The following is a 27,831-nucleotide window of genomic DNA, read 5'->3' as shown; positions in this document are numbered from 1 at the left end:
TTTGTGTTCACAGTTAAAACTAGAGACAGCCCACTTGACTTGGCGGTTCTTGCCTGGACGTGAGGATGAATTAGGTTAGAAGTAGGCATGAGGTTAGAAGTCACTGGCCGTCTGGGCAAGTGGCAAAATGGGCCAGAGCTGTGCGTTGGGTGCCCTGGCCTGCGGTGGCGAGAGTGGCCTTCATCCCCTGAGTTCCAGCCTGGGCCTCTCGGGAAGAAGAGAACCTACATAGCGACACTTGGAAGGCCTCGTTCCACAGGGCTGTTTGCACTGAAGTGGCTGATTTTTTTCAATAACTTCAGATATGCAGATGACACCACCCTTATGGCAGAAAGCGAAGAACTAAAGAGCCTCTTGATGAAAGAAGAGAGTGAAAAAACTGCCTTATAGCTCAACATTCAGAAAACTAAGATCATGGCATCCAGTCCCATCACTTCATGGGAAATAGATGTGGAAACAGTGGAAATGGTGACAGACTTTATTTTCTTGGGCTCCAAAATCACGGCAGATCATGACTGCAGCTATGAAATTAAAAGACATTTGCTCCTTGGAAGAAAAGCTCTGACCAACCTAGACAGCTTATTAAAAAGCAGAGACGTTACTTTGCCAACGAAGGTCCGTCTAGTCAAGGCTATGGTTTTTCCAGTAGTCATGTGTGGATGTGAGAGTTGGACTGTAAAGAAAGCTGAGAGCCGAACAATTGATGCTTTTGAACTGTGGTGTTGGAGAAGACTCTTGAGAGCCCCTTGGACTGCAAGGAGATCCAACCAGTCCATTCTGAAGGAGATCAGTCCTGGGTATTCATTGGAAGGACTGATGCTGAAGCTGAAACTCCAATACTTTGGCCACCTCATGTGAAGAGCTGATTCATTTGAAAAGACCCTGATGCTGGCAGGGATTGAGGGCAGGAGGAGAAGGGGATGACAGAGGATGAGATGGTTGGATGGCATCACCGACTCAATGGACGTGAGTTTGAGCAAGCTCCGGGAGTTGGTGATGGACAGGGAGGCCTGGCGTGCTGCAGTCCATGGGGTCACAAAGAGTCGGACATGAGTGAATGACTAAACTGAACTGGCTGCTTTCTAAGGTCTGGAGCCTCTGGTGTTTTGATGGGCAGTGTCCATTATAATGCTGTGACTCCAGAGTAGAGGGCCTGCTTCCACTGTGAACCGGGCCCCGGGAGGAAAACTGGCCTCTCAGAGCAAGAACCGCTAGCCCCACGCAGGCTCGGGCCCGCTCCTCCGCCCTGGGGGGCAGGACTGAGCGGACAGGGCAGGGCTAACATGCAGGTTCATCTAGAGCCCCTCAGCACCCTGACGGCAGCTGGGACTCCCGGTGAGACTCTGGGCCCTGAAGACATCAACCACATGCACGGGGGGACTCCTGGCTCCCTGAGGGAGCTAAGGCCACGTTCATTTTAGGATCAGATCCCCAGCCTGGCACACTGGCCCTTGGCATGCATCAGACACATATTCTGGGTCCCCCAAATGAGGTCAGGTTCTCATCACGAAGGGAAATCTCATGACAACAATGCAGCGTAAATGTCAACTAATCCCAAGGAACGCATAGAACAATTTTTACAGGAGCACAAACCAACACGTTCTCGTTCATTTCTTAGAAAGGAATCAGGTATGGCAAGCAGGATTCCCCTGGAGCTCAGATCGCACCAGTCTCTTCTCCCTAAACTGGGAGGAGACTGGGAGCAGTTGTCCAAGGCCCACTCCAGCTGGGCCCGGCGCCAGGCCTCTGTCCTCCCGGCTGGGGTGGGACTGGGCGTCCCCCTTGGCCTGGTCCCTGAACACGGGTTTCACTTGCTCTGCGGGAGGCAGACGGAGGCCGTGTCTGACGCCAACTCCACGGGCAGCCGACAGCACCTCTCTGCCACGACACCCACCGTGCCCGAGGCTCCAGCGCCCTTCCTGGGAGTGACCACAGTGCAGAACACGGCCGGTCTACACTGCTGTCCCCACACACAAGCCACGCCTCGCTCCACTGTGCGGTGCTCCCAAAGCAAAACACCCTTCAGGAAAGCATCATTCTGCTACAAACGGTGCCTTTCCAGTCGGGAAGAATGATGAAGTTATGCTTAAAAGGACTTTTCTATCTTCTTCAACAGAAAATACATTTAAGAAGTTTTACTTTTAGCAAATCTCAGTAATACATCTCTCTCTTTTTTTACCCCTCCCTGAATCATGAAGTCCCACATGTATATGTGGGCCTTTCAGCTCCTCTTGATCTAAAATTGAATTGTTCTCTTTGCGGAGAAATTATCTTGAAGAGTTGCATTAATTTCTGCAGTCTCTAAAAACCATTTCCTGCTGGGTCACCTACGTCTCAGATAACTCACTGCCTCTAAGACAGACGTAAACATTAAAAATTAAAGACCCCTTAATTTGAAAGACATTAAGGTGAAGAACAACTGTTCTTCAACCCACCCCCTCCTGCACCCCTGACGTCGCACAGACTCTCCCAGGCCCGACGTCTAGGACTCCAAGGTGGAGGCTCCGCTTGCCATCAAGGTGCGGCCCTTGGGGACGTACCTTGCCAGTCTTCCCGGCTGTCATACTGTTCTGCATCTTCATGGCTTCAATCACACAGATTTCCTGACCTTCTGCTACCTGGAAAATGCACAAAGAGTGGGCAGGCGTGTGAAAAGCATTCGAATTTCGCAACAACGTTCAAGAGAGAGGCTGTTGAGAGAGTCTTCGTCAAAGCTCTGAAATACAATCTCAACGGCAGCAAGAGTCTCTTAGTACTTGGGAATTCCCTGGTGGTCCAGGGGTTACCACTCTGCGCTTTCACTGCCGAGGGCCCTGGGTTCCATCCCTGGTCAGGGAACTAAGATCCCACAGGCCATGCAGCCAAAAAAACAAACAAAAATAGCCTCTAATACTTTATATTCCAAGCACAGCTTTGGGGAACCACAGACAAAGGCCCTTCCCTTGTTAAGTTGTCATCTGAAAACCATCCCTGACAACTGGAGGTTTTGGATGCTGCTGGTGGGGCCTTCCCCGGGGAACCTCTGAATCAACTTCTGCCAAAGAGATGTGGCAAAAACAGAATGTCTTCCGCTTAATCTAAGCGTCCAGAATTAGCACATCTCTACAGACAAAGACCTGTGGTTTCCAGCGGAAGGGAGGGGAGTGCATGCGGATGGGTACAGGGTTCCTCTGGGGGTGACGAAGCATTCTAAGGTTGACTATGGTGATGGCCGCACGGTTGTGTGAAGAGACCAAACGACTGAGGTGCACACCTTACCGGGTGATTGCATTGTATGTGAACTTCATCCTGGTAAAGCTGTTATCAAAAGGCAGGCTTTCTGTCTGGAGCCCTGGTGAGCTGGGAGGAGCCCTGGGGACCTGGGAACTAGAGCCAAGCATCCAGGTCACAGGGACCCGTCCCAGCCTTTGCAAGACAAGCAGGTGGCTCCCGGAAGGGAGTCACTCCTCCAGGGAATGACCCCTAGCGCCCTGTCCCCTCCTTGCAAGGGGCACTGACTATTGTTTGCCAGTGGGTGTGGGGGAAATCCAGGCAGGGCTGCCAAATAAACCCCTGGGGCTCAACCTGGCCCTCCCACCCAGGCCTCAGGGTGAACAAGGGCCCTTCTGGGTCTTCTTTTTCTTGACGGGACAGTACCAGGAGCCAGGCTGCATTCTCCTCCTCTCTTTGTGGAAAGAGCCCGCCGTCTTCAAAATGAGAGAGCTGAACCTTCCGGGGTACCCGGCTCTCTGGGGGGCTGCTGGATACCGGCGCCCATCCCGCGCGGCAGAAATGCCTGAGAATGTTCCTTTCCCGAAATTCCCTGACGATCTCCGAGCCCCTGCGGCCCCTCCCACCCCCCCGAGCTCGCGCGGCCTCCCGCGCGGCACAGGCTGTCTCGCTGGCACCGGCGCCGCCTGAGCCCGCGTGCTCCTTTCCTCTGCCGGTCGGGCGGCGGGCTGCTGCTTCCTGGCACGGGAAATGTGGGAGGAGAGGGGTTGCCAAGCTTGGTGGCTGGCACGGAGGCTGGAAAGCCGGGCGGACACGCGGTGCCTGCGGCCCTCCGTGACCCACCAGCGCCTGCCTTCCAGAGAGCCGAGAGTCGACTGCGGGGTCCGTCCTCACCACGTGGGGGGTGTCAGAACGGCCAGCCCGAGGCGACACCTCAGAGCCTTTTTCTCTCTTTTCAGAGGCAGGAGGAACCCAGAGAGATGGGAGGAGCCCCACTCGCACGCCCGGCGGGCCCAGACCACGGCTCTCAGAGGCAGCGCGTCCAGGGCTGGCTGCACACAGCAGCATTCCCATCCAGGACGTGCGTTCCGGCCTCAGGGCCTGCGGAACTTTCTGGAAAGTGGATCTGAAATTCGGCAATGGAAGTTCCGTCTAAAAAATTGTGATGGGTTCTCCACCTCCGGGCTCCGGGAGCTCCTTCCTCATAGAGGGAGCCGCGGGCGCTTGCATGGCACCCTCGCCTAGCTGAGCTTCCTCGCTGGTGTCCGAGTGCCCAGAGCCCGCCTCTCTGTCCTCAGCCCCACGGGCATCTCTCGGCGGGCACCAGCGTGCCCCTCCGGCAGCTGCTTGGCACTGCTGGCCAGACAGAGCCCCTCACCGCTGCTCTACGGGATCTTCCAGAAAGTGAACTTGCGGTTAATGCGACTGTGAAAAAGACACGAATGAACCTGGGAGATTTCCGGTGGTCACCCAGGGGGCGGAGCCCAGACTGCCCACTACGATGCCCAGAAGAAACGTGTGGGGCGGGGCGGGGCGGGGCGGTGGGGGGGGGGGGGGTTGGCGGGGACCGGCCACAGCCCCAGTCCAGCTCAAGCCGGCTACGCTGGAGGTGCAAGCAGAGTCTTGGAGCCTGGCGGCAGTGGAGACGGCCAGAAGCTTCTGGGACTCCAGTGACCTGCCGGTCCCAGCAGCTGTGTGTGCCAGCAGCCAAGGAGGGGACGTACAGGCAGCTGCGAGGGGTGGGTCCCCAATCACGCACCAGAAAAACACAACCTCTGATCCAGCAGAGATGCTCGGGAGAGGTGGGCAGGTCCCCTAGCGAGAACCACGCCTTCTCCCAGGTCGTGTCTCTCGATCGACTATGAAAAAGAAACCAATGAACCTGGGAGGTTTCCAATGGTCACCCAGGGGGCAGAGACCAGACTGACAAGGATGCCCAGAAGAGTTGCTTAGAAGGGCTTCAGAGAAAGTGCCCGCGGATCAGAGTGCCGCCCTGCCTCGGGGCCCTCCAGACTCCCTCTTTCTTCTCATCCTGTCTGCACTCCCTCCTTCTTCCCCCACCTCTGCTGGCCTCGACTTGTGTCATCTGGTGGAATTTTAATTCATGTCTGCTTCTGCGCTCACTCATTCACGCACAACAATCTGCTCTGTGGTTTTCTTTCTGCTCCTTGGTCCCTAAAAGAGAAAAAAAACTCTGGGATAAGTTGTTCCCTGACGCTCCACCAAACAGTGAAACGCGGTGCTCCACCAAACAGTGAGACGCGGTGCGGTCAGCAGAATCGTGTTATGCACGCACGCACGCACGGCACGCAACCGTGTAGACGCCCGTGAACCTGACCTAAATTCACGCTATTTCATCCCTCACCACTCTGAGGCAGGGAAGCAAACACAGTACAAGCCGGACGTCAAAGAACAGACCGGGGCTGGGACTGTGGCTACTCCCCCGACCTGCGGGGCCCACGGGCTCCAGCGCCAACAATCACCCGGGCGGCAGGACACAGGCCTCAACAATCTGGAAGCTTCCTTGTCCAGGGTGTCCTTTCCTTGTCCAGGGGTGCCTTCCTTGTCCAGGGGTGCCTTTCCCCCCTCCCCTCCCCGACCTCCAGGAGCAACGGAACACCGCCCACATCTCCCCCATGTGCTCGGAAAGCCGGCTTTAAGCTGGCTGAGCAGAGAGGGCGCTCGACGGCCGAGTCTCCACCCGACAGCGTGCACGGGGGGCCAGGGCCGCCGCGGGCTTTGCGGGCGCACACTTCCCCGACACGCCGGTGGATCATCTGATAACAGACTTAGTGATTGTGACAGGCCGTCTCCAATGTCGGGCTTACAGAATGGTCACAAGCCTCATGCAAGTCTTTTTGATAAACCTACTCGGCCTGATGTACTTGGCCGCTCCCTGTCTAATTGGTGTAAAGTTTGGAGGTCTGAATCCCGTATCTTTCATCCGGCTTATTGCGTCCTCTCCTTTGACACGGGGTCAGGGTTCACATTCGCATCCGATTATCGGAGCGCACTCATTAGGCGGGAGCCTGCCTTGCTCCGAAATGAGTAAGCCGCGGAGAAACCTCGGCCCATTTACTCGGCAGATTTTAGCATGTTTGGGAGGCCTGAATGTCACCCGGCACGGCTCTGGGCTGAAGAGTTTCAGACATCTCCAGCTGATGATTAATTGTGAGTGATGGGAAATAAAATCCAGTAAAGCCAGCTGCTTGCCATGGTCGGCAAAATGACTCTAATGGATATAGGCTGCCAATTTTCCAGTTTTACTGGCAAGTCTTCCAAGTGTAATTAAGGGAAGTTATAAATGATATGGAAATCTATCAAGTTCCATTTATTTTCAGAGGACTCTTTCCCCAGAGACTTTTATCTTCAAGCTTATAGTCGGCTTTGTTGTGCTAATGATTTAAACCACTTCTTATTTCTGATTAAAGCCCCCAATATCCTTCCACCGGGTTTGCTTTACTCCTTCCCCAGAGACGAAAGACACAGAACCTTCTCCAGCATGTGTCCCTCTGGGACACTGCTCTGGCCGGAACGCATTTGGCAACTTGTATCGTTCCAACTGCAAAGGCAAGGAGAAAGCTCCAAGAAGGTGCAGTGGGAGAAAGAGAGGAGAAACAGGGGAGAAAGAGCTCCTCCAAACATAAAAGGAAGCTCCCTCCCGCAACCCCAAGTCCAGACTTGAAAGCTGCGCTCAGGACCAGACATTCATCAGAAGGTGCTGTAGCTCACTAATGTTATTTGATTTGGAATAAAAGCATGAAAATGATGGCAAAGGCCTAAAATTGGAGATGTGAAGGATGACTGCACAGTATTCCATTTCTCAATTTCATCCTTCAGAGCCACAAAATGGGGGCGACACAGTGGCGGGATGAAGTTTACAGTAACAGCTGTGGTCTTTCCACACAAGGGAGGCCCTTCTAATGGGCTGAGGTCTGTTTTGAACAGACGGGGAGTAACAAAACAAGGCTTCCTATTAAGAGTGTGCAGTCATATTTCTGATGAAGAAAAGGATGGTGGGAGTCGGATTTCCTTTAAGACAGTCCCTACCCTCTTCTGTCGTCCACAACCAGGGCTGTTTTAAGGCGTTATCCTGGAAACAGAGGAAAGAGGCCACAAATGGCGTGGAGGGCCCCCCCCACGCCCCGCAGGCCTGCTCTCTAGCATCTCTAGGATGCATGGGGAACTGCGCCAGTGGCATATGGCTTTCTACTGCGCTGAACATTCAGACAAAAGACAGGTTCATCAGTCATTGGAGTATCTGGATAAAAAATTAGCTCCTGATGGATGGTATTTTGAGCTTACCTGCTGCTAGTACATTACCAGAGAAACACAGGTTTTGAAACCCACATGACATTAGAAACTGCAGACCATGAAATACGACACGTGCAGGAGCACATAATGTACGCCAAATTATACAAAATAATAAATAAGCTGTTTAAGCCCTCTGCCTAAAACTGGGCCCGCTGCAAGGAACCCTGGGTCACTTCTACGCAGGCCAATTAATGCACAGCATCTGCTGTATAGAAGCAGGGCACGAAGCACTTCCGAATGATTTCAGCAATTAAAAGAAAAGTGTTTCCTGCCTGTTCAGACAGCAACTGTTTCAATGCAAGAGTGAGCACCAAATCACTGCGTGCAGCTGAAAAATTAAATCCCTTTTTTTTGGGGGGGGGGTTGGGGGGGGGAAGGGTGGGTGGGAAGAAGAATTTTTATGGAAAAGGGAGCCTTCTTTTGTTGTCCTACGTTCTGTGTTTTTCTGCCAAATTAGACAGAAGGCTCGGACGGCTCACCGGCCCGCCCTGGCCTCCCCTTCTGCTGCGCTGGGCCACCCGAAAGCGGGGATCAGTGTCAACCCTGCTGCCAACTCCACAAAAGTGAAAATCCTTCAATTATGGTTTTAAAGGCTGTGCGACTGAGAACACAGGTGCCTGAATGCGGTGCATTTTGAGGCCCTTAGATCTGAAGACAGACGCAGTTAACAGCTACATGCAAAAGGCATCTCAGATTTGGTTAAAAGGCAATGCGAGGATCTGATTATAATAACTTCCTCTTTCTGAGCTGCTAAGATAGGCTGGATAATAACCCCTGATATTTCCCGAAGAAGAGACGTGCATTCACATCCCAAGATCTTCATGTAAAGAGGGTGGGAGAAGAGACCCTGGGAGACCGGACAGTGTTTAAACAGTGATGGAAGGAACCATCATCGGATTACAAAGAAAGAGTGGGCAGGCGATGGAAACGATGCCAAAGCCCTTATCTGTAGCGTGAGGCCTGCTTTACTGGGTCTGGGCACCCAAGACTCCCTCAGGAGGCTGCTGCGGGGAGAGGCATTGGCCCAGCCTGGCACTCCTGGGGCCCCAGGTGCCCCCTCACCCTCCCACCCGAGGCTGCCATCCTGACCTGGACGTGAGTTGGGCATCAAAGTGGGGAGCTGAGAGTCTGGGGCAAGAATACAGAGAGGCGGCCAGTACAAAACACGTCCAGCTTTTCAGAAAATTCCTTAAAATGAAGAGAATTACTACTTCCCACCACCCCAAAGTGAACTCAAAACTGGAGTCAGAACCTCTAAGTTACAAAGAGAACCAGTTAAAACTGATGTCACTGATGGTACCTTTAACAAATCACTCTGAATTCTCAATCTATGTGAAGTATGTTGCTTTAAAGGACTCTGTGAGACAATGACCTTTTAAAATTTATTATTGTTACTGTTATTTTTAGCAAAATGGCAAGAGAAGATATTTGGAATCTCCTTAAGATTGGGAACTGTCACCTTCAAAAATGTTTAAAACAAAGAAAACATGTTGCCTCACCCCAAGGAGATCATCCCTTGAAAAATAAAATCAGACGCCAACCTGCAGACATGCCTACAGTATCTGACTGGTCCACAGAAATACTTCATTTTATATTGATCCTTGTCAAGTTAAAACTGTAAAAACTCCCCAACTGTTACCACCAACAAAAACTCATCATTAACAGTCAAAAATAAATGTCATCTGGAAAAGACAGCAAGGCCAAATTCAGGATGGCCATTCCTCTGAAGAAGGCAGGGCAGGAATTCTGCTGGGCAGAGGCCACAGGGCACGTTCTCCGTATTGGCCGTTTTTTGTTAAATAAGTAAAATCTGAAGGAAAATACGGTAAAGGTGAGCAGACAGCATATGAGTGCATGTATTATTATACTCTGCAATGTTCTCTATGTCTGTAGTATTTCATAATTTAAAGTTTAAAAATGTTCCAGAATGAACGCATGAAGCTATACCTGCCTTGGAATACAGCCAGGTGTGGGCGAAACACTGGCAGTTTATCCAATACACTGAATAACCACCGCTATGTAAACATGGAAACAACGATGGCAATTATTTCAGGATTGGAAATCCCAGAAACTGGAGACTCTACCCAACATCCAGGCCCGGTCCCCTCCAGAGAAATGTAGCTCTCAGCACTGGGCTGCGTGAGGACAAAGTCACCCCCACCCAGCCCTTCTCCTGTGGGAGACCTGCAGGCAGAGGCGGCCTCACAGACGAAGAGGAAGGTCTCCTGGCAGGTTCATTCGAGGCTTCCTTCGATCTGCTCTAAGCGCAGTCACAGGTGGTTCAGGGACGCTGGGCAGCTCTGAGCGCCATGCGCACACGTGTCTCCAGCGCAGTGGTGGTCCCCACCCACCCCCGCCCCCCAGAGGAGCACGTGCCCGGAGGAAAGTCAACCAGCGTGAGTCCTGGGGGGTGCGCCTACTACTGATTCCACACTTTATGTTCTCCTTGCGCACTTTATAGAATATACCTTTTTTTTTTTTTTTTTGGCCCAAGACAATTGTTCATGAGAGCGGCAATCTCAAACAGCTAAGTACCCTCCTGCTAACAGTCAGTTTCGTTCCAAAGTGGATCTTCCTCATCTCAGCCCCACTGAACCACTCCAAACTCTTGTCTTGCCAATACTGAACAGGCTAAGTAGTTAAAAAAAGCAGCAACAGGTACTTAATACAGATCTATGATTTTACCTGGTCTGACAAACTAGTAACTTACAAAATAATAATTAAGAAAGACAGAAATGTAAATGGGTATACAGCCTGCTTCTGGTTCATGTCTCACAGTTTGTGATGTATTAGATGGGTATTCTTTTTATTTCTTGTAATTTCCCATTTTATTTAGGTATAACTGCATACATTACTGTATAAATTTAAAGTATACAGCAAAATGAGTTGAAGTTCATATATCATGAAATGACTACACCACAATAAGTTAATATCCATCAAACTAGATGAGCATTTCTGATGCAAATCTGAGATGACTGTAGAATCTAAACAGAACTAGAAAGAATCTTACTTAAATGCAATATTAAAATATCCCCGTGGGTTGCCTCATTTTTATTGTTTCTGATATCAAAGTCAAAATGAAAATTGTACCACAAATTCAGCAGCGCTAAGTCTAATGCTGGGGGAAAAAATGTATTCAGCATCATTCTGAAAGAATATGTATTTTTAATATTTTTGTTCAAGAAATCATAAAGACAGTAGTTTAAAAACTTAAAACAAGTTATCTTTTAAATGTCAGCTTTGATTATAGAAGTGCCCCTGGTTTATGATATTGTTAAATGTATAGAAAAGTAGGTATTTTTCAAAATGAAAAATCAGTTATTTTAAGATTGTTTTCAGAAGGAAGATGAAAAAGGCACATAGGAAAGGCATATAAAAGTCACTGTGGCAATTGTTTTCTGAATTAAATGTGTGATTCTAGCTGTACCCAATCCACCCGGACTTCATTTCTTGTTGGTTTACATGCTTATATGCATTCTACCACTTATGAACTGGCATTCCCTCCCAACATATTCAAAAAGGTTATTATACAATCATTTAAAAACTGATTTCCTACCACATTTAATGTTAAACAGCATGTAATAGACACTGAAAAAGTACTAGCGACTTTTGCTGTGTGAACTTAAAACGAGCACTGAAGAGTAAAACCCAGCCTCTGTGCTGGGGATGTGGGGTGGTGGGGTGGGCAGGGCGAGTCCTCTCCCCACTGAGCTCTCTGACCACCTCTAAACGGCCTGACCAGCTCTAAAGGGCCACCTTGGGTCATTTTGTCCTGAGGCCCTTATGCTCTTTCAAAACTCTTTACTTTGCAGAACAGATTTGCCCTTTATGACCTATGTGACACGCTACAGTACCAGGCCCACCATTCCAAGACACGTCAGATTTTACTTACACTAAATATAAAAATTACAGATAGCTGGCATTTAAACTATACGAAATAACATTACAAAGAAAAGCAGAATACAGGTAGGCCCTTCCTTGTTCTCAGTGTTTTCCTTGCAAATACGCAAGGATGACTGATTCCACTATCTTTCTACTGATAAGAGGGGAACCCTAGCCAAGCTATTGTTATCGCCAAGAACAAGACAACATGCTCTGCAGTGTTAAAATAATTTTAAACCTCAAAACTGGAAAGCTACAAGAATTATTTTCCTGCAGTGTCCTCAGGTATGGGCTGTGCCTTTGGCCCAAGAAAAGTTCCTTGTGTTCTCATTACGCAAGGCAGCATTAATTGTAGAAGCTGTTAGGAGAGGAGGCAACTAAATGTCTCACCCCCTGCATCTGGTTCAGGTCTTAGCAGTCTGGGACTTTTTTTACAAATAATAACTCAAGGGAAAATACTGTATTATCAAAATACAATGATACAGAATATGAAAGAAAGTCCTGCAAGGACCAAAAGTGGCACTGGAAGCTGGAGAGAGAAATTACAACACCACCTGCCCTCCATGAGCAGTCTGGGCACACAGGTGCGTGCTGACAAGCAAGGTGACCGGGGGCAACTGTGTGGGCCTCCCCCGAAAGCCCGTCACGTGCCCTGTCTTTAAAGAAGTACGTAAAACAGAGGCCCCAGTTCCTTCTCAAGGCAAACCACTCTTGAATGCCCACATTTTATTATCGGTGGTGGTCTCTGATGTCTGCTGCTGCTGCTAAGCTGCTAAGTCGCTTCAGTCGTGTCCGACTCTGTGTGACCCCATAGACAGCAGCCCAAAAGGCTCCCCTGTCCGTGGGATTCTCCAGGCAAGAACACTGGAGTGGGTTGCCATTTCCTTCTCCAATGCATGAAAGTGAAATCGCTCAGTCATGTTCGACTCTTCGCGATCCCATGGACTGCAGCCCACCAGGCTCCTCTGCCCATGGGATTTTCCACACAAGAGGACTGGAGTGGGCTGCCATTGCCTGCTCCGTCCGGTGTCTGAGCTCCCCCCAAATAAACCAAGACCTAATACCACACTGTCCCATTTTACTAAAATGCTGTGCTTTCCCACATTAAATTATGAACCAGGAAACTGAGAGTATGAAGGCCAAACCCTTGTGGTCTCTGGAGCAGCTAGGCCAGGAGGAAGCTCTTGATATAAAGGAGAAGACTGCGGGCTCCCCGTCCTCCAGGGAGGGCACCGCCAGCCTGAATCCCACCCCCACCCCCATCTCCCAGCAGGAGCAGCCTTCCCATCCTCTTCCCTCCTCTAAGGCCCTGATTCAGGTGTTAGAAAACCAAGGATTTCAGTTAAACACTGACTGTTTTTTTCCTAAGTGCAAATGTGGTTTTATAATTAAAGCCATAATTAGAACTGACAAGCTCAGGATGGCTGTATACAGCCTCTGTGGCTTCCAGAAAAAGCTTAAGGAGGAAAATGAAAAAATAAAAACAACCAAAGCAGAACTCCCTCCCATTGTTTACCAGCCTACACTCCTCGTCGCCATGAGGCTCCACTGACTGGTCTGCTCCTGGAGTGGGTTAGGCCTTCTCAACGTCAAGGCCAAGCCTTCAGAAGGAGCGATACAAGGCCACCCCCACCGCCATATTCAACCCAATCTTGAATCCGCATCACCTCTCCCAAATCCTTGACGCTAGGTAGCCTAACACTCCTAAAGAGGGCTTTCTTCTTGGGATGTCATTCCTTTCAAACCTAACGATCCCCAGCTCCAAACCTCTTTTAAAAGCCGGTACTTCCATTTCTGTGTCATCAAGTAAAGCAGTTGTTGGGTCAGTTTTCCAACTTCACATTATCAGTTTCAGGCCTAATCATTTTAAAACAACTGAAATCAATCATTTTTTGTTAATATTTGCCTACTGCAAGTACTTTTTTAGAAGCTAATGCCAACCAACTACATTAGTTTTTCTCAACATTAATTTAGGCAGTTTTCATGTAATCTTTACAGGAAAATGCATAAACGCCTGTGACATAACTGAGACACAAAATGGAATCACCGTATCATCCACTGAAGACCATGGTGGTTGGCTGTTTTCATTTTTCAAAATGAAAAAATTCAACCTCTGATCCTAGATTTTATTTGGGAAGTGCTCTGGTACCACACAGATTACGGCAATAACTTTCCTTAGCACCCTTCCCGTTTATTTCAGGATGCGTGCCAAAAGTTCCCCCATCAGGGGGCTATTTCTTGGTATGACTTCAGGAATACTTAAACCACAGAGAGCTAGAGGGTAAATAGGAATTTTAAATGAACGCTTCCCGAGATGCTAAATTTGCCAAAGAAACAATGGATCTGGCCTTATTTCTGTCCCAGTTTCCCTGGGTCGTTGGGGAGGAGAGGTGCTGAGAGAGACCGTGATGTGAAATGCTGAATAAAGAGCATGCAAAAGCTCCTCTGCTGTACTGTGGGGTGACGTGACTCAAGACTGGGACCCTGCCTCGCTCTCCCCCCGCCCCCCAGCAGACAGGGTCGGTCCTCACCAGGTCCCCGGGCTTGACAGAGATGGCCACCACCACGCCAGGCATTGGGGAGCGCAGAATGCTGCTTGTGTCCTCGGCAGCTTTTTCCAGCATAAATTTGTTCAACTCTGCGGCGAGTTTGGTGAGGATACGCACCTTGTACTACAAAGGGGGAGAAAAAAAAAGTGAGGTCACATGATGAACTTTTCCTCCTCCAATGCAGCAATTGTTCAAAATCCGTTTTCAGCTTTTAAGTCACACCACCTCTGAAGTCACACAGTTTTTCACTACTGCACACGGAAGCGAAACGCGCTCGTTTGCTTCTGCCCTGTGTTGTGAGCCAGCTGTGTATGAAATTTCTCGAAAGCAGAACGAGTCCAGTAATTCATTAGTGACAAACAGTAATCATCCTGTATCATTAAGAAAAACATCTTAAAACCTTACAAAGAAGACAGAATTTTCCTGTATTCCCTTAGAAACTTTTCCCAGTGGACGCGCATTCTGCAGCTGGGCCGGCCAGCAGAGCGGCGGGTGCTGCCAGCACTCACCGGTAGGTGGCAGCAGACAGCTGTGTCAAACCCCCGGCTCCCCGGAGACAGCGGCTGGAGTGTTATCAGTAAGTTAAAACAAAAGGTTTTGGTGTTCATTTGGGGCAAAAGAATATTTAAAATTCAGGGTTTTTTTCCAGTGACATAAAAAATTATATTCATGATTGAAAAAGTTACTTTTTCTTTTTAAGCACAACATTACGTGGTCCGTCCAGCGTTAACACGATGGTTAGAGTTGATGAAAATGAAATATAACGTGAATATCATCTACACCAAGAGACAATAACTCGAGATTTTTAAAACCATTGAAGGGAAACGATCTGCAAGCCCAGGACTTTAATGGCCCATTTTCTAGGTGGCTCTCAAATGATGAGGGGCACATGAAAGGCAGCTCAGTCCACCAGAACATTTCTAATACAAGGAATTTCTGCCTGGCATGGGGGGTTGGGGGCCCATCCTAGATCTCTGTGAATAAACACACAAGCCAGGGTTTGGTCTGTCCAAACAGAGACAAGACACAGTTGGGGGAAGTGTTGCTTACTCAAGTTAGAACCACCACCTGAAGATTTTTCTGATTCCTACCAAAGAGCATCTCCCCTGGGGGCAAGAGAGATGGCGTGACCAGGCAGCTCCATTTTGTTAGAAAAAAGCGGTTGTAGCTCAAAGGCTCCTTGGGCGTCATGATGGCAGGGAGGCAAAAGCCAAATGGAATCACCCTTCATCCTGTCCGGGGCGGTGGACATCTCTAAGTGCGCTCTCAGGGCCCACTTTCAAAGGCATGGGGGGGAGGCTGGGGGCGGGGAGAGGGCCCACGGAAGAACCTGATGGCCTAAATTCTGAGCAGACTCATGGCGCCGTGACAGGTTGAATAATAACGTCTTCTGCATGTTTTCCTTTACTCCTGAGCGTGTGCTTTGCAGTCCAGACGTACACGTGTCTGCCAGTTTCTGAAGGATATGATCCTTAAGTGAAATTACAGCGCAAATAAAAGCTTTTTGCTCCTATTAAAATTCATCTGAGTCATAAGTGGTGAGGGAAAAAGCAAGGAGAATGCACTCTGCTGTCACTCTAATAAACATTCTGGGCAGAGGGGCTATTTATCAAAGACAAAATGCACCTCAAAGTCCTTCATTAAATCTAGGGTGGGGGGTGCTGGCTTGACTCCGGGAGGCGGGGAGAATATAACTGTACCAAATTGCACAGTTCTAATATCTGCGCTCTGAATGCCTTGGAAAAGCAAATCCCACCTCACTAGAGGCATCAGAGTCAACAAAAAGAACAAAGTTACTCGTCTGGCTGACACCGTCCCATGTGGCTTCTTCTTGGGACTGCTCAGCGCTGGGTCCAGCTGGCTAGTTTTCCCCCGAGCATACAGATCTTTTCTTCTTGTGTTTCGCACAATTTGACTTCAAAATGTGAACTCGGGGCAAGGTTATCTTTCTACACCCAGGATAATTTGATTTATCACACTTCACCATGGAGGATACCCTTAAAAACCAATGTTAGCTGCATCCCAAACCAGCCCCTTCAGGTAAATAAAGTGCCAGGATTGTCCTGAGCACCAGTGCACCCCAGAAATGGCAAGATCCTGACTACAACTAGATCCTTTTTACTATTTTTGTGATTTTCCTATCTGGATTCCTTTCTCCATGGGACTCCTGCTTTGCTTGGAAGGAGATGTAAGAGAGTCACAGAACTCAATGCCTTTGGATGCGGTCTTTGTTATTGATGAGATGTTCCTTTTCCTTTTGTATTTGTTTATTGTTCTTAAATCTGTTTGGGGGATAAGCGACTTATTGTAATCACAAGCAAAAAATAACAACGGGCGTAAAAGCCTTGGGAGAGGCTCTGTTGCAAACAGTTGGCTTTGAGATGACCTTTCTGAATAGAAAAAGCAGCAGCGGAGGAGAAGGTTCTCGTTTTAAGATTATCTTTGATGTTGTCCTGGCCCTTCAGCGTGCCCACACAAACACGCCTTCTCGAAACAATCTCTGGGCTGGCAGTGCGGCGGGCCAGGGGGAGCCGGCCAGGATGGGAGGTGAGCGGAGAGGCAGCACAGAGGCCCATCAGGGTGAACTGCATGGTGAGAACTGCAAACGCTTTCTGATGCCCCAGAAAGGGAGCCATTTAAGAATGTACACGAGGGCTTTCAGAGCTTATGATCAAAACAGCTATTTACTGGTATCTCTGAATTCTTAGGGGGCACAGACAGAGCAGTCAACGAGGTGAGAGATTTCAGGAAAATACCCTATGATGTGTGCGCACTTTTATGCTAAATATTTTCATATTCCTAAGAGGTCCCATAGGACTTTTCTGGAGAGTTTTGCTGGTAAGTTATTATTTTCAAGCAGGAAAGTGTTACTCGCTCAGTTGTGTCTGACTCTTTCAGACCCCATGGACTGTAGCCCGCCAGGCTCCTCTGTCCATGGGATTTCCCAGGCAAGAAAACTGGAGTGGGTTGCCACTTCCTTCTCCAGGGGAATCTTCCCGACCTAGGGATGGAACCTGGGTCTCCTGCACTACAGGCAGATTCTTGACCGACTGAGCCCGAAGCAAGCAGACAGACCACCAATTCGCTGCTTTGGGGGTGGTTGGCCAGGATGCTAAAGGTTCACGGATGAGAGAGAGAAGCAGAATCTTGAGAGAAGCCCGAAGGCTCTGCCCTCCTCAGGTCTGGAGACATGTCTCCTTGATGTGGAGGCTGCTTGCTGGTTGGGGGAGGCTGGAAGCTGAGTGGCTCCAGGTTCATCAGGAGGGAACCTCACCTTGTGTGTGTGGGGAGGTACTCTCCAAACCACAGGCAAATTATTAAGTTCCTGAAAACACACTTCGAAGTGTAAGTTGGAGCAGAAAACAGGTGCTCCCCGGAGCTCCAGTTCCTCAACCCAGGCTTTATCTAGTAACTGAATCATGGTCAAATAACCCCAGCCCCGGCTTTTAAGCAAATTCATTTTGTGGTGTCTGCAGTAAAAAACCATGTCTAACAAGAAAATTTCTCCCTAGAAAGTTCAAAAGAAAGAGAGAAAAATCATACCAGACATAAAAAGGATCAGGAAGAAAACTATAAGAGATGGACAATTAAAAGGAACACAGTGGACTGTGTTAAGAATGAACATACAGCTCTCAACAGGGAACCTGAATCAGGAGAGGGAACGGTGGTGAGGGTGGTGAGGCGGCAGGTACCGGGTGGGGAGGTTGCTAGGGGAGGAGTGGGCCCGTCATGGTTTTGGGGGAGAGATGCTTTTTAACCAGACTTGGTTAACGGCAACATCCTGCCAGTGGGTGTGCCCACTCCTGCCCAGCACACATGCTGCTCGGTGCCTTGGGCAGCAAAGAGCCCTTTGGTGGACACGCTGCACTCAGATGGTCACACAACGCACCATCTTGCTGGTATCGGTGTTGGTTTAGCATCTGCATCCCCTCATAGGGCTTAAATGCCTGTGCTTCTTCCCGAGGCCTCCAGACGTACCAGCGGTTCTATGCACCCGCGCGCCTGTAAGACTCAGGGGTCTGGGAGTCCCCTCACAAGACAAGGCTTCCGGTTTGTTTCCTTATTTTTTTCAGTTGTGACTTCAGAGGCTCCTCTGTCGTTCCTCGTAAAGCAGTCTCAGCTCCGGTCTTCCTCCCTGCGTCATTCTTCCCAGAAAAAGAATTGTATATACTTATAGCTGATGCTCTGCTTGTGGTTTTCATGTCAACTGTGGGCCTGAGCAGCCATCATGGACTGAAGGATAAACGATGAAGCTTCACCATCAATTATTTTACATCAGTTATCTTAACATCCTGAAGCACTGGCCTTATACTGCACCTCGCCCCTGGCTGAGTAAGGTGGCAAACACATTTCTCCAAATACAAGGATCTCTTCTCATTCCGAGTTTTATACCTTCTGCCCCAAGGGTCTCCAACGTTAAGCTGTGTCTTCATTTCCACAGTGTGGCAGTGAGAGCTAAGGCTGAAATGTTCCTCTCCAAGTCTACTTTCCTAACCCTGAGCCGGAGGGAGGGAAACTGTCCATGGTTCAAAAGTGGGAGAAATGCCGAGTTGCAGAAATGATGATGCATCTCTGAAAACAAAGGTGTTTAAAAAAACTAGGGGGGAAAAAAACCCCACGAGAAATACAGCATTTAGGTGGAACCAGGACTGTAATTCAAGCTTGTTTTCCTTTCCTAAATTCTTCGTGGAATACACAATTGACAAAGCGATGGTTCAAAGCCAGGCGAAACACATTCCCCTCCACTTCAGCATCAGGCCCTGCAAAACCAAGCCGACAGAAACGGTCCACAGAACGGTGCGGAAAACATACAGGATGAGGAGCCTGTCGCTGTCCTCCTGGAAGGACAGGCCTGGCGAAGAAGGCGAAACGGAGAGACAGCAGTCCAAGCGCCCGGTACAGCTGCCGGCAGCGGACCGCCTGTTAGCGTAATACTGAGACAACTCCATCAGCACAGTCTCAAGGTAGCTGTCAATCAGAACGCATCACTTAACCCAACAGCACTCGGAGGGCTTTCTCCGACGGCCCGCGTGACAGCGTATCTACAGCTCTATTTATATCAGCGCCGGGGTGTGTTTACAATGCTTGTTGTAATTAGAAAAGATGCAACAGGCAGCAATATTATTGAGATCTCCATTTTGCAGTATTGCCCTGGAAAGTGTGATCTTGCTTCACAGAGTCATGCTAAATGACAAAAGGCTATTTTCTTCAATCTCCCGGCTCAGACAGCACTTCATTTGCAGCTATCTATAATTAGATTAATGGTGTAGTGCAGTACAAAGCAGGCCCACTTCACATCAGATAGCATATGAATTAAGACAAACACTTATTTCAATTCCAGGCAGAGAAAGCAGTGACTGGGGTATTTAGCATACCCTTTATGGTGGAATGAGATGTTAATTGTGTACCATTACCTCTAAACTGCTTGCTTGTTGTATAAATCACTGTGCTAATTGATGCAGAGATAGAAATGTAGCCACAGGCAAGAAAGCAAAGGAATGAGGGCTGAAGATGGTGGATAAAGGATTATCGACTAAAACCATATGGAGATGAGGCTCCTTTGAAACCTTTCCTTTCTGCCCAGGAGGAGGATTTCTTACAAGTACAGAAAAGCTCTCGTATCAGGAAAGAAAATTTAATTTTTTGCATTTCTTTTTAAAAACACAAATATCTTTTGAAAGTTCCTAGCCACCAGAAGTCCAACTAAGTGGCAGGTGGAATTAATCTGAAGTACACGTATAAAAATATGGAAGGTGTAAAGTTTTCAGATAGTCAGAGCTCCCTGTCTGGGTTTCTGGCTCCCAGGTTTACTAAGCAATACCTGGAGGGGATCTTCCTGACATGCCCACAGGGCAGAAATAAAATTTTCCCAAGACCTGAGGCTGTCCTTGTCCTGTGAAGAACGGACTCACTGGAAAAGACCCTGATGCTGGGAAAGATTGAAGGCAGGAGAAGGGAACGACAGAGGATGAGGTGGTTGGATGGCATCACCAACTCGACGGACACGAGTTTGAACAAGCTCTGGGAGTTGGTGATGGACAGGGAGGCCTGGGCTGCAATCCATGGGGTCGCAAAGAGTCAGGCATGACTGAGCGACTGAACGGAACTCTAAGAACAGAGGCTGTTCTTACAGACGAAAACACAAAATGAACCTGGGCTGGCTTAGGTGTGTGAGAAGACATTAATGATGTAGAAACGTTTATTTGGGACGTGAAGCTAACGGAAGAGACCACTGGAATAATGGTGACTCTCCACCAAAACCCTCAGATGCAACTCCTCTAGTTCATGATTTCACATCAACAGGAAGGAACAAGAAAGGAGATCTTTTCTTCCTGTCTTTTATTTTTCTTTCTAAAACTAGAGAAAAATAATAAGCACAGGGTAATTTAAAATGCTGCTCTTCCTTGTTAAAACGTGCCATTTAGCACCCAACAGCTCTTATCGGGATAAAATGAGTGTCTCACAAATACAGACACCAAATGCTACACTCGTGGTTACAGATCCGCAGATAAACGTGCCCCTCGGAAGCGCATAAATCAAGTGTGTGCACCCTGTGTACGTGTTCACAATTTTTTTTAAGTGGCAAAGCAACACTAAGGTGCAAATTACTGCTGTGCACTTTTTCACAAATTCAGCAGTTTGGTAATTAGCACTGTTACAGCAAAACTTTGTAGAGAACAAATAAAGGGGGTCAGTTAGTAGTTCAAATTCTCATCTGTAGAGTAACAGTTAATATATCCACCTAGTGCAAATACACATTTAAGAAATGCTGTACATGGTTTAGCCTTGTGAAACAAGAACACCAGATTAATGTGTGAGACAATAAAACGAGGTCCCAAGAAACTAGAATGTCTGGTTCAAGCTATCACCCTGTAACCTGGGGCGGGGCTGGGGGAGGACCTAGAGCTCCTTGGCTGGGCCAGCAGAACACCTGTACCGCAGCTGCAAATTCAGCAGTGTAAGGTTTGGGTCATAATGCGAAATAATACTTTAAAAAACAAACAACTCATCAAGAAGCATTAAGGGCCCTCAAAATGGACAGAAATGCCAGCAAAAGAAACAGCGTGAAGTACCCTGAAATATCGCCTCCCAAGTGTGCAGCAAGGTGACAGAAATGGAAATGCACTGAAGGAAAGATCTGGAAGCAAGGCGAGGGCTCGCTCCTGATCATTAGTCACTTGTTTACACCATTTAAAGCGGAGCAGCATGGCCCCCAGGACAGCCCCAACATACCCTCACACCTTGCGGGACAACAATGCTGGTGCTAACAGGAGGAAATATAATGGTTCCTGATATAGCGCCCTCAGTTCCTTTAATTGAAAAAGGCAGTTAAACACAAAGTAAATCATTCAGTTAGGTGAGCTGCTTAAAGATATGTAACTGACAATGTTGATATGCCGCGGTGACATAACGCATCACTTTCAACACGTCTGGCTACGTTTATGAATCAACCTCTCCTCGAGGCTTCTTTGTTTAGCTGCTAAGTCAGTTCTTGGACTTCAGTGTGCCGCAAGGGGCCTCGACGGCAGTGAGCAACACTGTCATTAAGGGCAGTTTTTGAGGGAAGAATCACAGGAATAGAAAGGGAGGAACATGCCAACAGAAAAAACAGAAAGGCACAGAATCTATTTCAGCAACTCATCTTTCAAAATTCTGGCCAAAAAGGGAAAAGTTTCCAGAAAAGAAGAACTTAAGGCCAATACCAAAACCTCTGATGAAAGCGATTAGTTACGTCTGTGTATATCTCCAGCTATTTCCTAAAACACAACATTCTCTGGAGAAGAAAATATGGGGCCTGTCTTTCAACGATGCAAAAATTGAACCTAACGCTTTCTTATCACGTTTTGTAATCAGAAACACAAGGGTCCTTCCAATTCTAATAGCCTAAGACAACTAACTTTCCTCTTTTTTTTTTCTTTTTTTACCAATAGTGCTGAGAATTAAATAGAAATGTTTAATTAATTTAATGTTTAAATTAATTAAACATTAAATCCAGCACTTAATAATAGGATTTATTTCCTCGGTCTCCACTGAGGTTACTTTCCTTGTGATTTGAACCACTGGTGTCTTGATACAGATTCGAAAATGATGGGGCGGGGGGGGGGGGGGAGCTACTGTATAGGGAGCCAGCCGCACGGCGGGTCTGCAGGGAAGGTGGGCTTGGACAGCAAGTCACCAGTGGGTTCCTGGAGGACTCTGTCAATGGGGCAGCCTCCTGGGAGCTGGGCGCCGTGGGACGCTGCGTGCAGGTGTGCCCCAATAAAGGGGCCCAGCCTCTGCCTCGCCCAGGTGCCCACAAGCTGTCTAACATATGCCACAAAGGCCATTTGCTGGAATAAGTGGCACTTTCCCAACCACAAAGGCAAGTCCATTGACAATGCGCTGTACGGAACTCACAAAATAGAACATATGCGTTCTGTTTGATCAGGAGCCTCCGTGATACATTGTGGCTATAATGAGTCATTTCTTTCCTTGCTGCACAAGAAAAATATTATAGATCTTTGAAAGCCTTGTGCTCAATTATGTAACAATACCAGCCAACATCTGTTAACAGTACAGGCAGTTTCCATTCTGTATCCTGAATTGTTTTATGTAATTACGAGTTTATAAGGTATTTGGTAAACCAGTAAGAAGGTACCTTTTGAAAAGCACTATATAATTTGGGGTACAATGAAACATTCTCTTGAAAATCCATAATTAGGGCAGCATCAGCTTACAGAAAAGTACAGGAAATGTTATAAAAACACAATTATGTAAACAAGCACACAGGTATGGAAGTGTACCATTGTGCTAGGTCCCCGCCCATCTTCTCGCCTCCTGTTCTCTGTGAACTTCTCTTTGCTCATCTCAAGTTAAAGTAAAGTGGTCTCCAGGGAGCAGAGTAAGCGAACTTTGGGGAGCTGGGCCTTCCCGTGCAAGTTCTTCAGCGCTGAGAGGGAACACCAGAGGCCTGGGACGGTGCCAATGCCAGGGGCTCTTCAACAATGCTTTGACTTCACAGGGATTTTTTTTTTTTTTAATAGCTGGATTCTTTTCCTTTTATTTCTGTGTTTTGGCCAGGCAGCGCTGCATGTGGGATCTCAGTTCCCAGACAAGGGATGGACCCCACGCCACTGGAAGCGCAGAGTCTTAACTGCTGGACCCCCAAGGAAGTCCCTTTACAGGGCTTTTTTAAAATGATAAAATAGTTCTGCTGTAATGCATTCACTGAAGAAACTCACAATCTAACACACCAAAATGCTGGCTCATGTGGATTTAGAAACTCAAACATGAAGAGACAAAGCAAACAAATTATGACGGTAAAACAGTGTAGTAAACCACTGACCAAAGAGATCAGAGCAGGAAACGACGACGGAGACCACAGCACGCCTCCCCCGAAGATGCGCTGTGGCATAAGCATGGCGGCCCGATGAGAGCAACGAGCTTTCCATCTTCCACTTGCTGTCTACAAGTCGGGCATAAACGTCCCCTGGAAAAGTGTCTGTCTCCCACACCAGGAAAGGAACCACCCCACAGACAACTCCCATCACCTGTGCGGAACTCTTCTCTGCATAATAAACCTTTCTAAACAGCTTTCTACAAGTCATACATTTCCTAGTTACCTGCTCACAACTCACCCCAGCCCAGAAGCCCCCAAACTCCTTTGTCTAATCTCTTCTCCACATTGTATTGCCCCCTGTTAAGATGGTATATAGCCCCAAATTCTCACTGCCTCCTCAAGCCATATTTCTTTGTGAAGTCCCATGTAAAAGTAATATAATCTGCTTTTTTTCTCTTGTTAGTTTAGTCTACAATGCTCTAGGCACTATATAGGAAGACAGAGAAGAAAGCCTCCCTTCCCTCCACAACCCAACAACCACTGGTCTCAATGACTGGGCATGCACCCCGTCAGGTGTCACAGCTGTGGCTAAGCCGTTTAATAGATCAGAATTTTATAGATCAGAATTTTATAGATCAGAATTTTGACCTATCTTAGGAAGGAAGTTTAAGCAGAGCTACTAAATGGACTTCTTGCACGCTATATAGTGTGTATTACACAGAAAACACGTTACTAAAGGTAGATAAGACCTGTAAAGCCACGTGGCCAATCTCAGGAACAGTACATTTGGCGGTCATGCTGGAAATGGTGAAAGTGTGAAACACAAGGCTTTGAGCCAAATGACCTCAGTCTGCCATCACTTTTGGGCCAAGTGGCCTAACTTCTCAGAACAAATTTCTTCATTTTTAAACATCAGGATTTTAATTAAATGAATAAATGAACAAAGATTTGTAACTAGGAAGTGCCTGACAGCAACTATTCACCAAAGAGTATTTCCTGTCTCTGTCTCAAACATCTCAGATTTTTCAAGAGACAGTAGCAGATTTTTTTTTATTGCATATGGTAAAACATCTTGGATTCAGTTCCGTTCAGTCGCTCAGTCGTGTCCGACTCTTTGTGACCCCATGAAATGCAGCACGCCAGGCCTCCCTGTCCATCACCAACTCCCGGAGTTCACCCGAACTCATGTGCGAGTCCGTGATGCCATCCTACCATCTCATCCTCTGTCATCCCCTTCTCCTCCTGCCCCCAATCCTTCCCAGCATCCGGGTCTTTTCCAATGAGTCAACTCTTCGCATGAGGTGGCCAAAGTATTGGAGCTTCAGCCTCAGCATCAGTCCTTCCAATGAACACCCAGGACTGGTCTCCTTTAGGATGGACTCGCTGGATCTCCTTGCAGTCCAAGGGACTCTCGGGAGTCTTCTCCAACACCACAGTTTGGATTAGCAATGCCTAATTGTAGAGTTCTAGCTCTGTGGTTCTACATCTTAGATTCCTTATTTATAAACTGTAGCTCATAACAGTGCCTACTTCAAAAAGTTGTGAGAAACCATCATTGGATCACCGAAGAAATCAGAGAGGAAATTTAAAAAATACCTAGAGTCAAATGGAAACGAAAACACTATGATTCAAAACCTGTGGGATGGACCAACAGCAGTTCTAAGAGGGAAGTTTACAGCAATACAAGCTTACCTAGGGAAACAAGAACAATCTCAAACAACTGAACCTTACACCTAGAGGAGCGAGAGAAAGAAGAGTAAACAAACCCAAGATGGTGGAAGGAGAGAAATCAGAAAGACCAGAGCAGAAGTAAATGGAATACAGACTAAAAACCAAGAAAAAAGATCAATAAAACTAGAAGCTGGTTCTTTGAAAAGATAGATAAAATAGATGAACCTTTAGCCAGACTCAAGAAAAAAGGGAAAGGGTCCAAATCACCTCTCCCTGCTCTAGCAGGGAGGTAAGGTGATGTGTTATTTACAACCCGCCTGAGACTCTCTCGGGCTTCCCTGGTGGCTCAGATGGTAAAGGGTCTGCCTGCAATGTGGGAGACCCGGGTTTGATCCCTGGGTCAGGAAGATCCCCTGTAGAAATGGCAACCCACTCCAGTACTCTTGCCTGGAAAATCCCATGGACAGAGGAGCCTGGTGGGCTGCAGTCCATGGGGTCGCAAAGAGTTGGGCACGACTGAACGACTTCCCTTTCACTTTTCACTTTCATGCATTGGAGAAGGAAATGGCAACCCACTCCAGTATTCTTGCCTGGAGAATCCCAGGGACAGAGGAGCCTAGTGGGCTGCTGTCTCTGGGGTCGCACATTTTTGGACATGACTGAAGCGACTCAGCAGCAACAGATAGAAGAGAAATTAAGTAAAAGGGGAACCACCTATTTCTTTCTCATGCTTTGCTCAGAGTATTTCTGGTTACCAAATGTGTGGGCATTTCCCCACACAGAGCAATTCTCCACCTCTCTCTGAATGTCAGCTGGGAGTCCTACAGTTCAATGCAGTTTTGATGCTGTGGTCCCACAGGTTAAGGGCTTATTCTCACAGGACTGTCCTGCATGTCAGACGGCAATCACAAGTCCAGGCTTGTCACCTGCAGAATGTCCTCGTCTCTCCAGGTGTGTCCCTCCCAGCACCCCACCTGTTGACCAAGCTGGACGCTCTCTAAACACCCCCAGTTGAGAGAGAGAGTGTGTGGGGGTGCGGGGGTCTGGGGGGGGGTGCTTAAAGTTCCCATCCTTCAATCACCTGGCTGGTTCCCTGGGAACCAGACTCTCAATCTCAGGGGCTTCCTAAAAGTCATCTCACTAAGCTCTGGTGTGGTTGAGAGGGACTTGTTACAAATAACAAAGACACTCCTCTTATCACTCATTTCACTCAGTAAAATTCCAAGGGTTTTAGGAGTTCTGTGCCAGAAATGGAACAAAGACCAAACATACAATTATTTACTATAAATCACAATATCTCAAGTCAAAATTCAGATGCCAGAATTCTTGGGCTATTCCCTGGGAAGACACTGGAGGCTCCTCTGGGTAGGTCTACAATTAGTGAAAACACAGTGTCTCAGACAGTCAAGAATCTGCCTGCAGTGCAGAAGACCCTGCTTTGGTCCCTGAGTCAGGAAGATCCCCTGGAGAAGGGAATGGCTACCCACACCAGTATTCTTGCCTGGAGAATCCCATGGACCTAGAGGAGCCTGGTGGCTAGAGTGTGTGCGGTTACAAAGAGTCAGACATGACTGCGTGACCTGTACTCACTAAGGGTCTGAATCTCTCTCTCTCAAAGAGCACACATCTTACAAACATAGAGCTTATTAATCCCTCACAGAAATTCACTTGGCATTTCTTTTGATAAAATTGTTCGGCCTAATAATTTGGCCTTCCATTCAATTCTCCGGAGGTTTCTCCAGACTGGAAACGTTACCCTACCAATGCTGATCCAACTACCACAAACTTTCCCTAGACTTTGGGTCTTTGTTTTTTCTTTTGGCCATGCTGTACGGCTTCTGGGATTTTTAATTCCCTGACTGGGGATCAAACCAGGGCCCTCAGCAGGGACAGCTTGGAGTTCTAAGCACTGGACTGCCAGGGAATTCCCAGGTCTGTGTTTCTGAATTCCGGCAGGAGAATTCATATTTGAGGAACTTGAGATTTACTAGAAAATGAGAACTGGGGAGTGAGTGAAACCTGAAAGCCCTTATAAAATTTAAGATGTATTTTATGGACTTAACGACAGTTACAGGCTGGCTGCACGAGTCCCACAGTGTAAGAGGTGTGCAGAACAAGCTAATGATCCACACCCCCTAACAATCTCCAGTCCCACTCCCCAGAAGTCCTGGTAACAGTGTGCTTGAAAATCTTCTCACATACATCTATACAAATATAAACATACTCATCTATGTTTATAAATGCTGTTCCACTGGGTAAAACACAACGATGTCAGTGTATTTAAAAACAAGGAAATCCATGACGTTTTTGCCATTTGCCATCCTTAACTCACTCTATATAAACTTTTTTGTTTTTACTCTTTCTGGATGTTTTTTCTAATTCCTTTTTTTTAATTGGAGGATAACTGCTTTACAGTACTGTATAGGTTTCTGCGTTGCATCAACACGAATCAGCCACAGGTGTACATGCGTCCCTCCGTCTTGAGCCTCCCTCCCACCGCAGTCCACCCCTCTAGGCTGTCACCGAGCACCAGGCTGAGCTCCCCAGGGTGCACAGCAAACCCCACTGGCTCTCTGTCTTCCACTTAGTAACACACACTGTCTCCATGCTGCTCTCTCCACTCGTCCCCTCCTCTCCTTCCCCTATTGCGCCCACAAGACTCTTCCCTATGCCCGAATCTCCACTGCTGCCCTACAAACAGGTTCATCAGTACATGAAGGATGTTTAAGACAGAAAGAACTTTAGGTCACTTCTTCTTCCTTTTACATGCTTAGTTCAGCTGAAGCAGGGGGAAAACTCCCAATCCCCTTCCATAACACACAAACTCTGCCCTTGACAACTCCACAGTGTCTCCAAGTACCCCCACCTGGCCCCGCCAGCCGCTCT

General features: G+C 47.9%; 1 protein-coding gene across 1 annotated transcript in view; it reads right to left on the bottom strand.

Moving 5' to 3' along the window:
• PCCA (propionyl-CoA carboxylase subunit alpha) overlaps positions 1-27,831 on the bottom strand; it is a 363,730-nt gene that overhangs the window by 913 nt on the left and 334,986 nt on the right. Inside the window, exons 22-23 of the mRNA XM_055542946.1 lie at positions 13,938-14,078; positions 2,541-2,618 (exon numbers count right to left, since the gene is read on the bottom strand). Coding sequence (XP_055398921.1) covers positions 2,541-2,618; positions 13,938-14,078 — 219 coding nt within the window. The remainder of the gene's footprint in view (positions 1-2,540; positions 2,619-13,937; positions 14,079-27,831) is intronic.

This window comes from Bubalus kerabau, chromosome 12 (assembly GCF_029407905.1).
Source record: "Bubalus kerabau isolate K-KA32 ecotype Philippines breed swamp buffalo chromosome 12, PCC_UOA_SB_1v2, whole genome shotgun sequence".
NCBI lineage: Eukaryota > Metazoa > Chordata > Mammalia > Artiodactyla > Bovidae > Bubalus > Bubalus kerabau.
The sequence above is the reverse complement of the archived record's forward strand: the minus strand, read 5'-3'. Positions and strand labels throughout refer to the sequence as shown.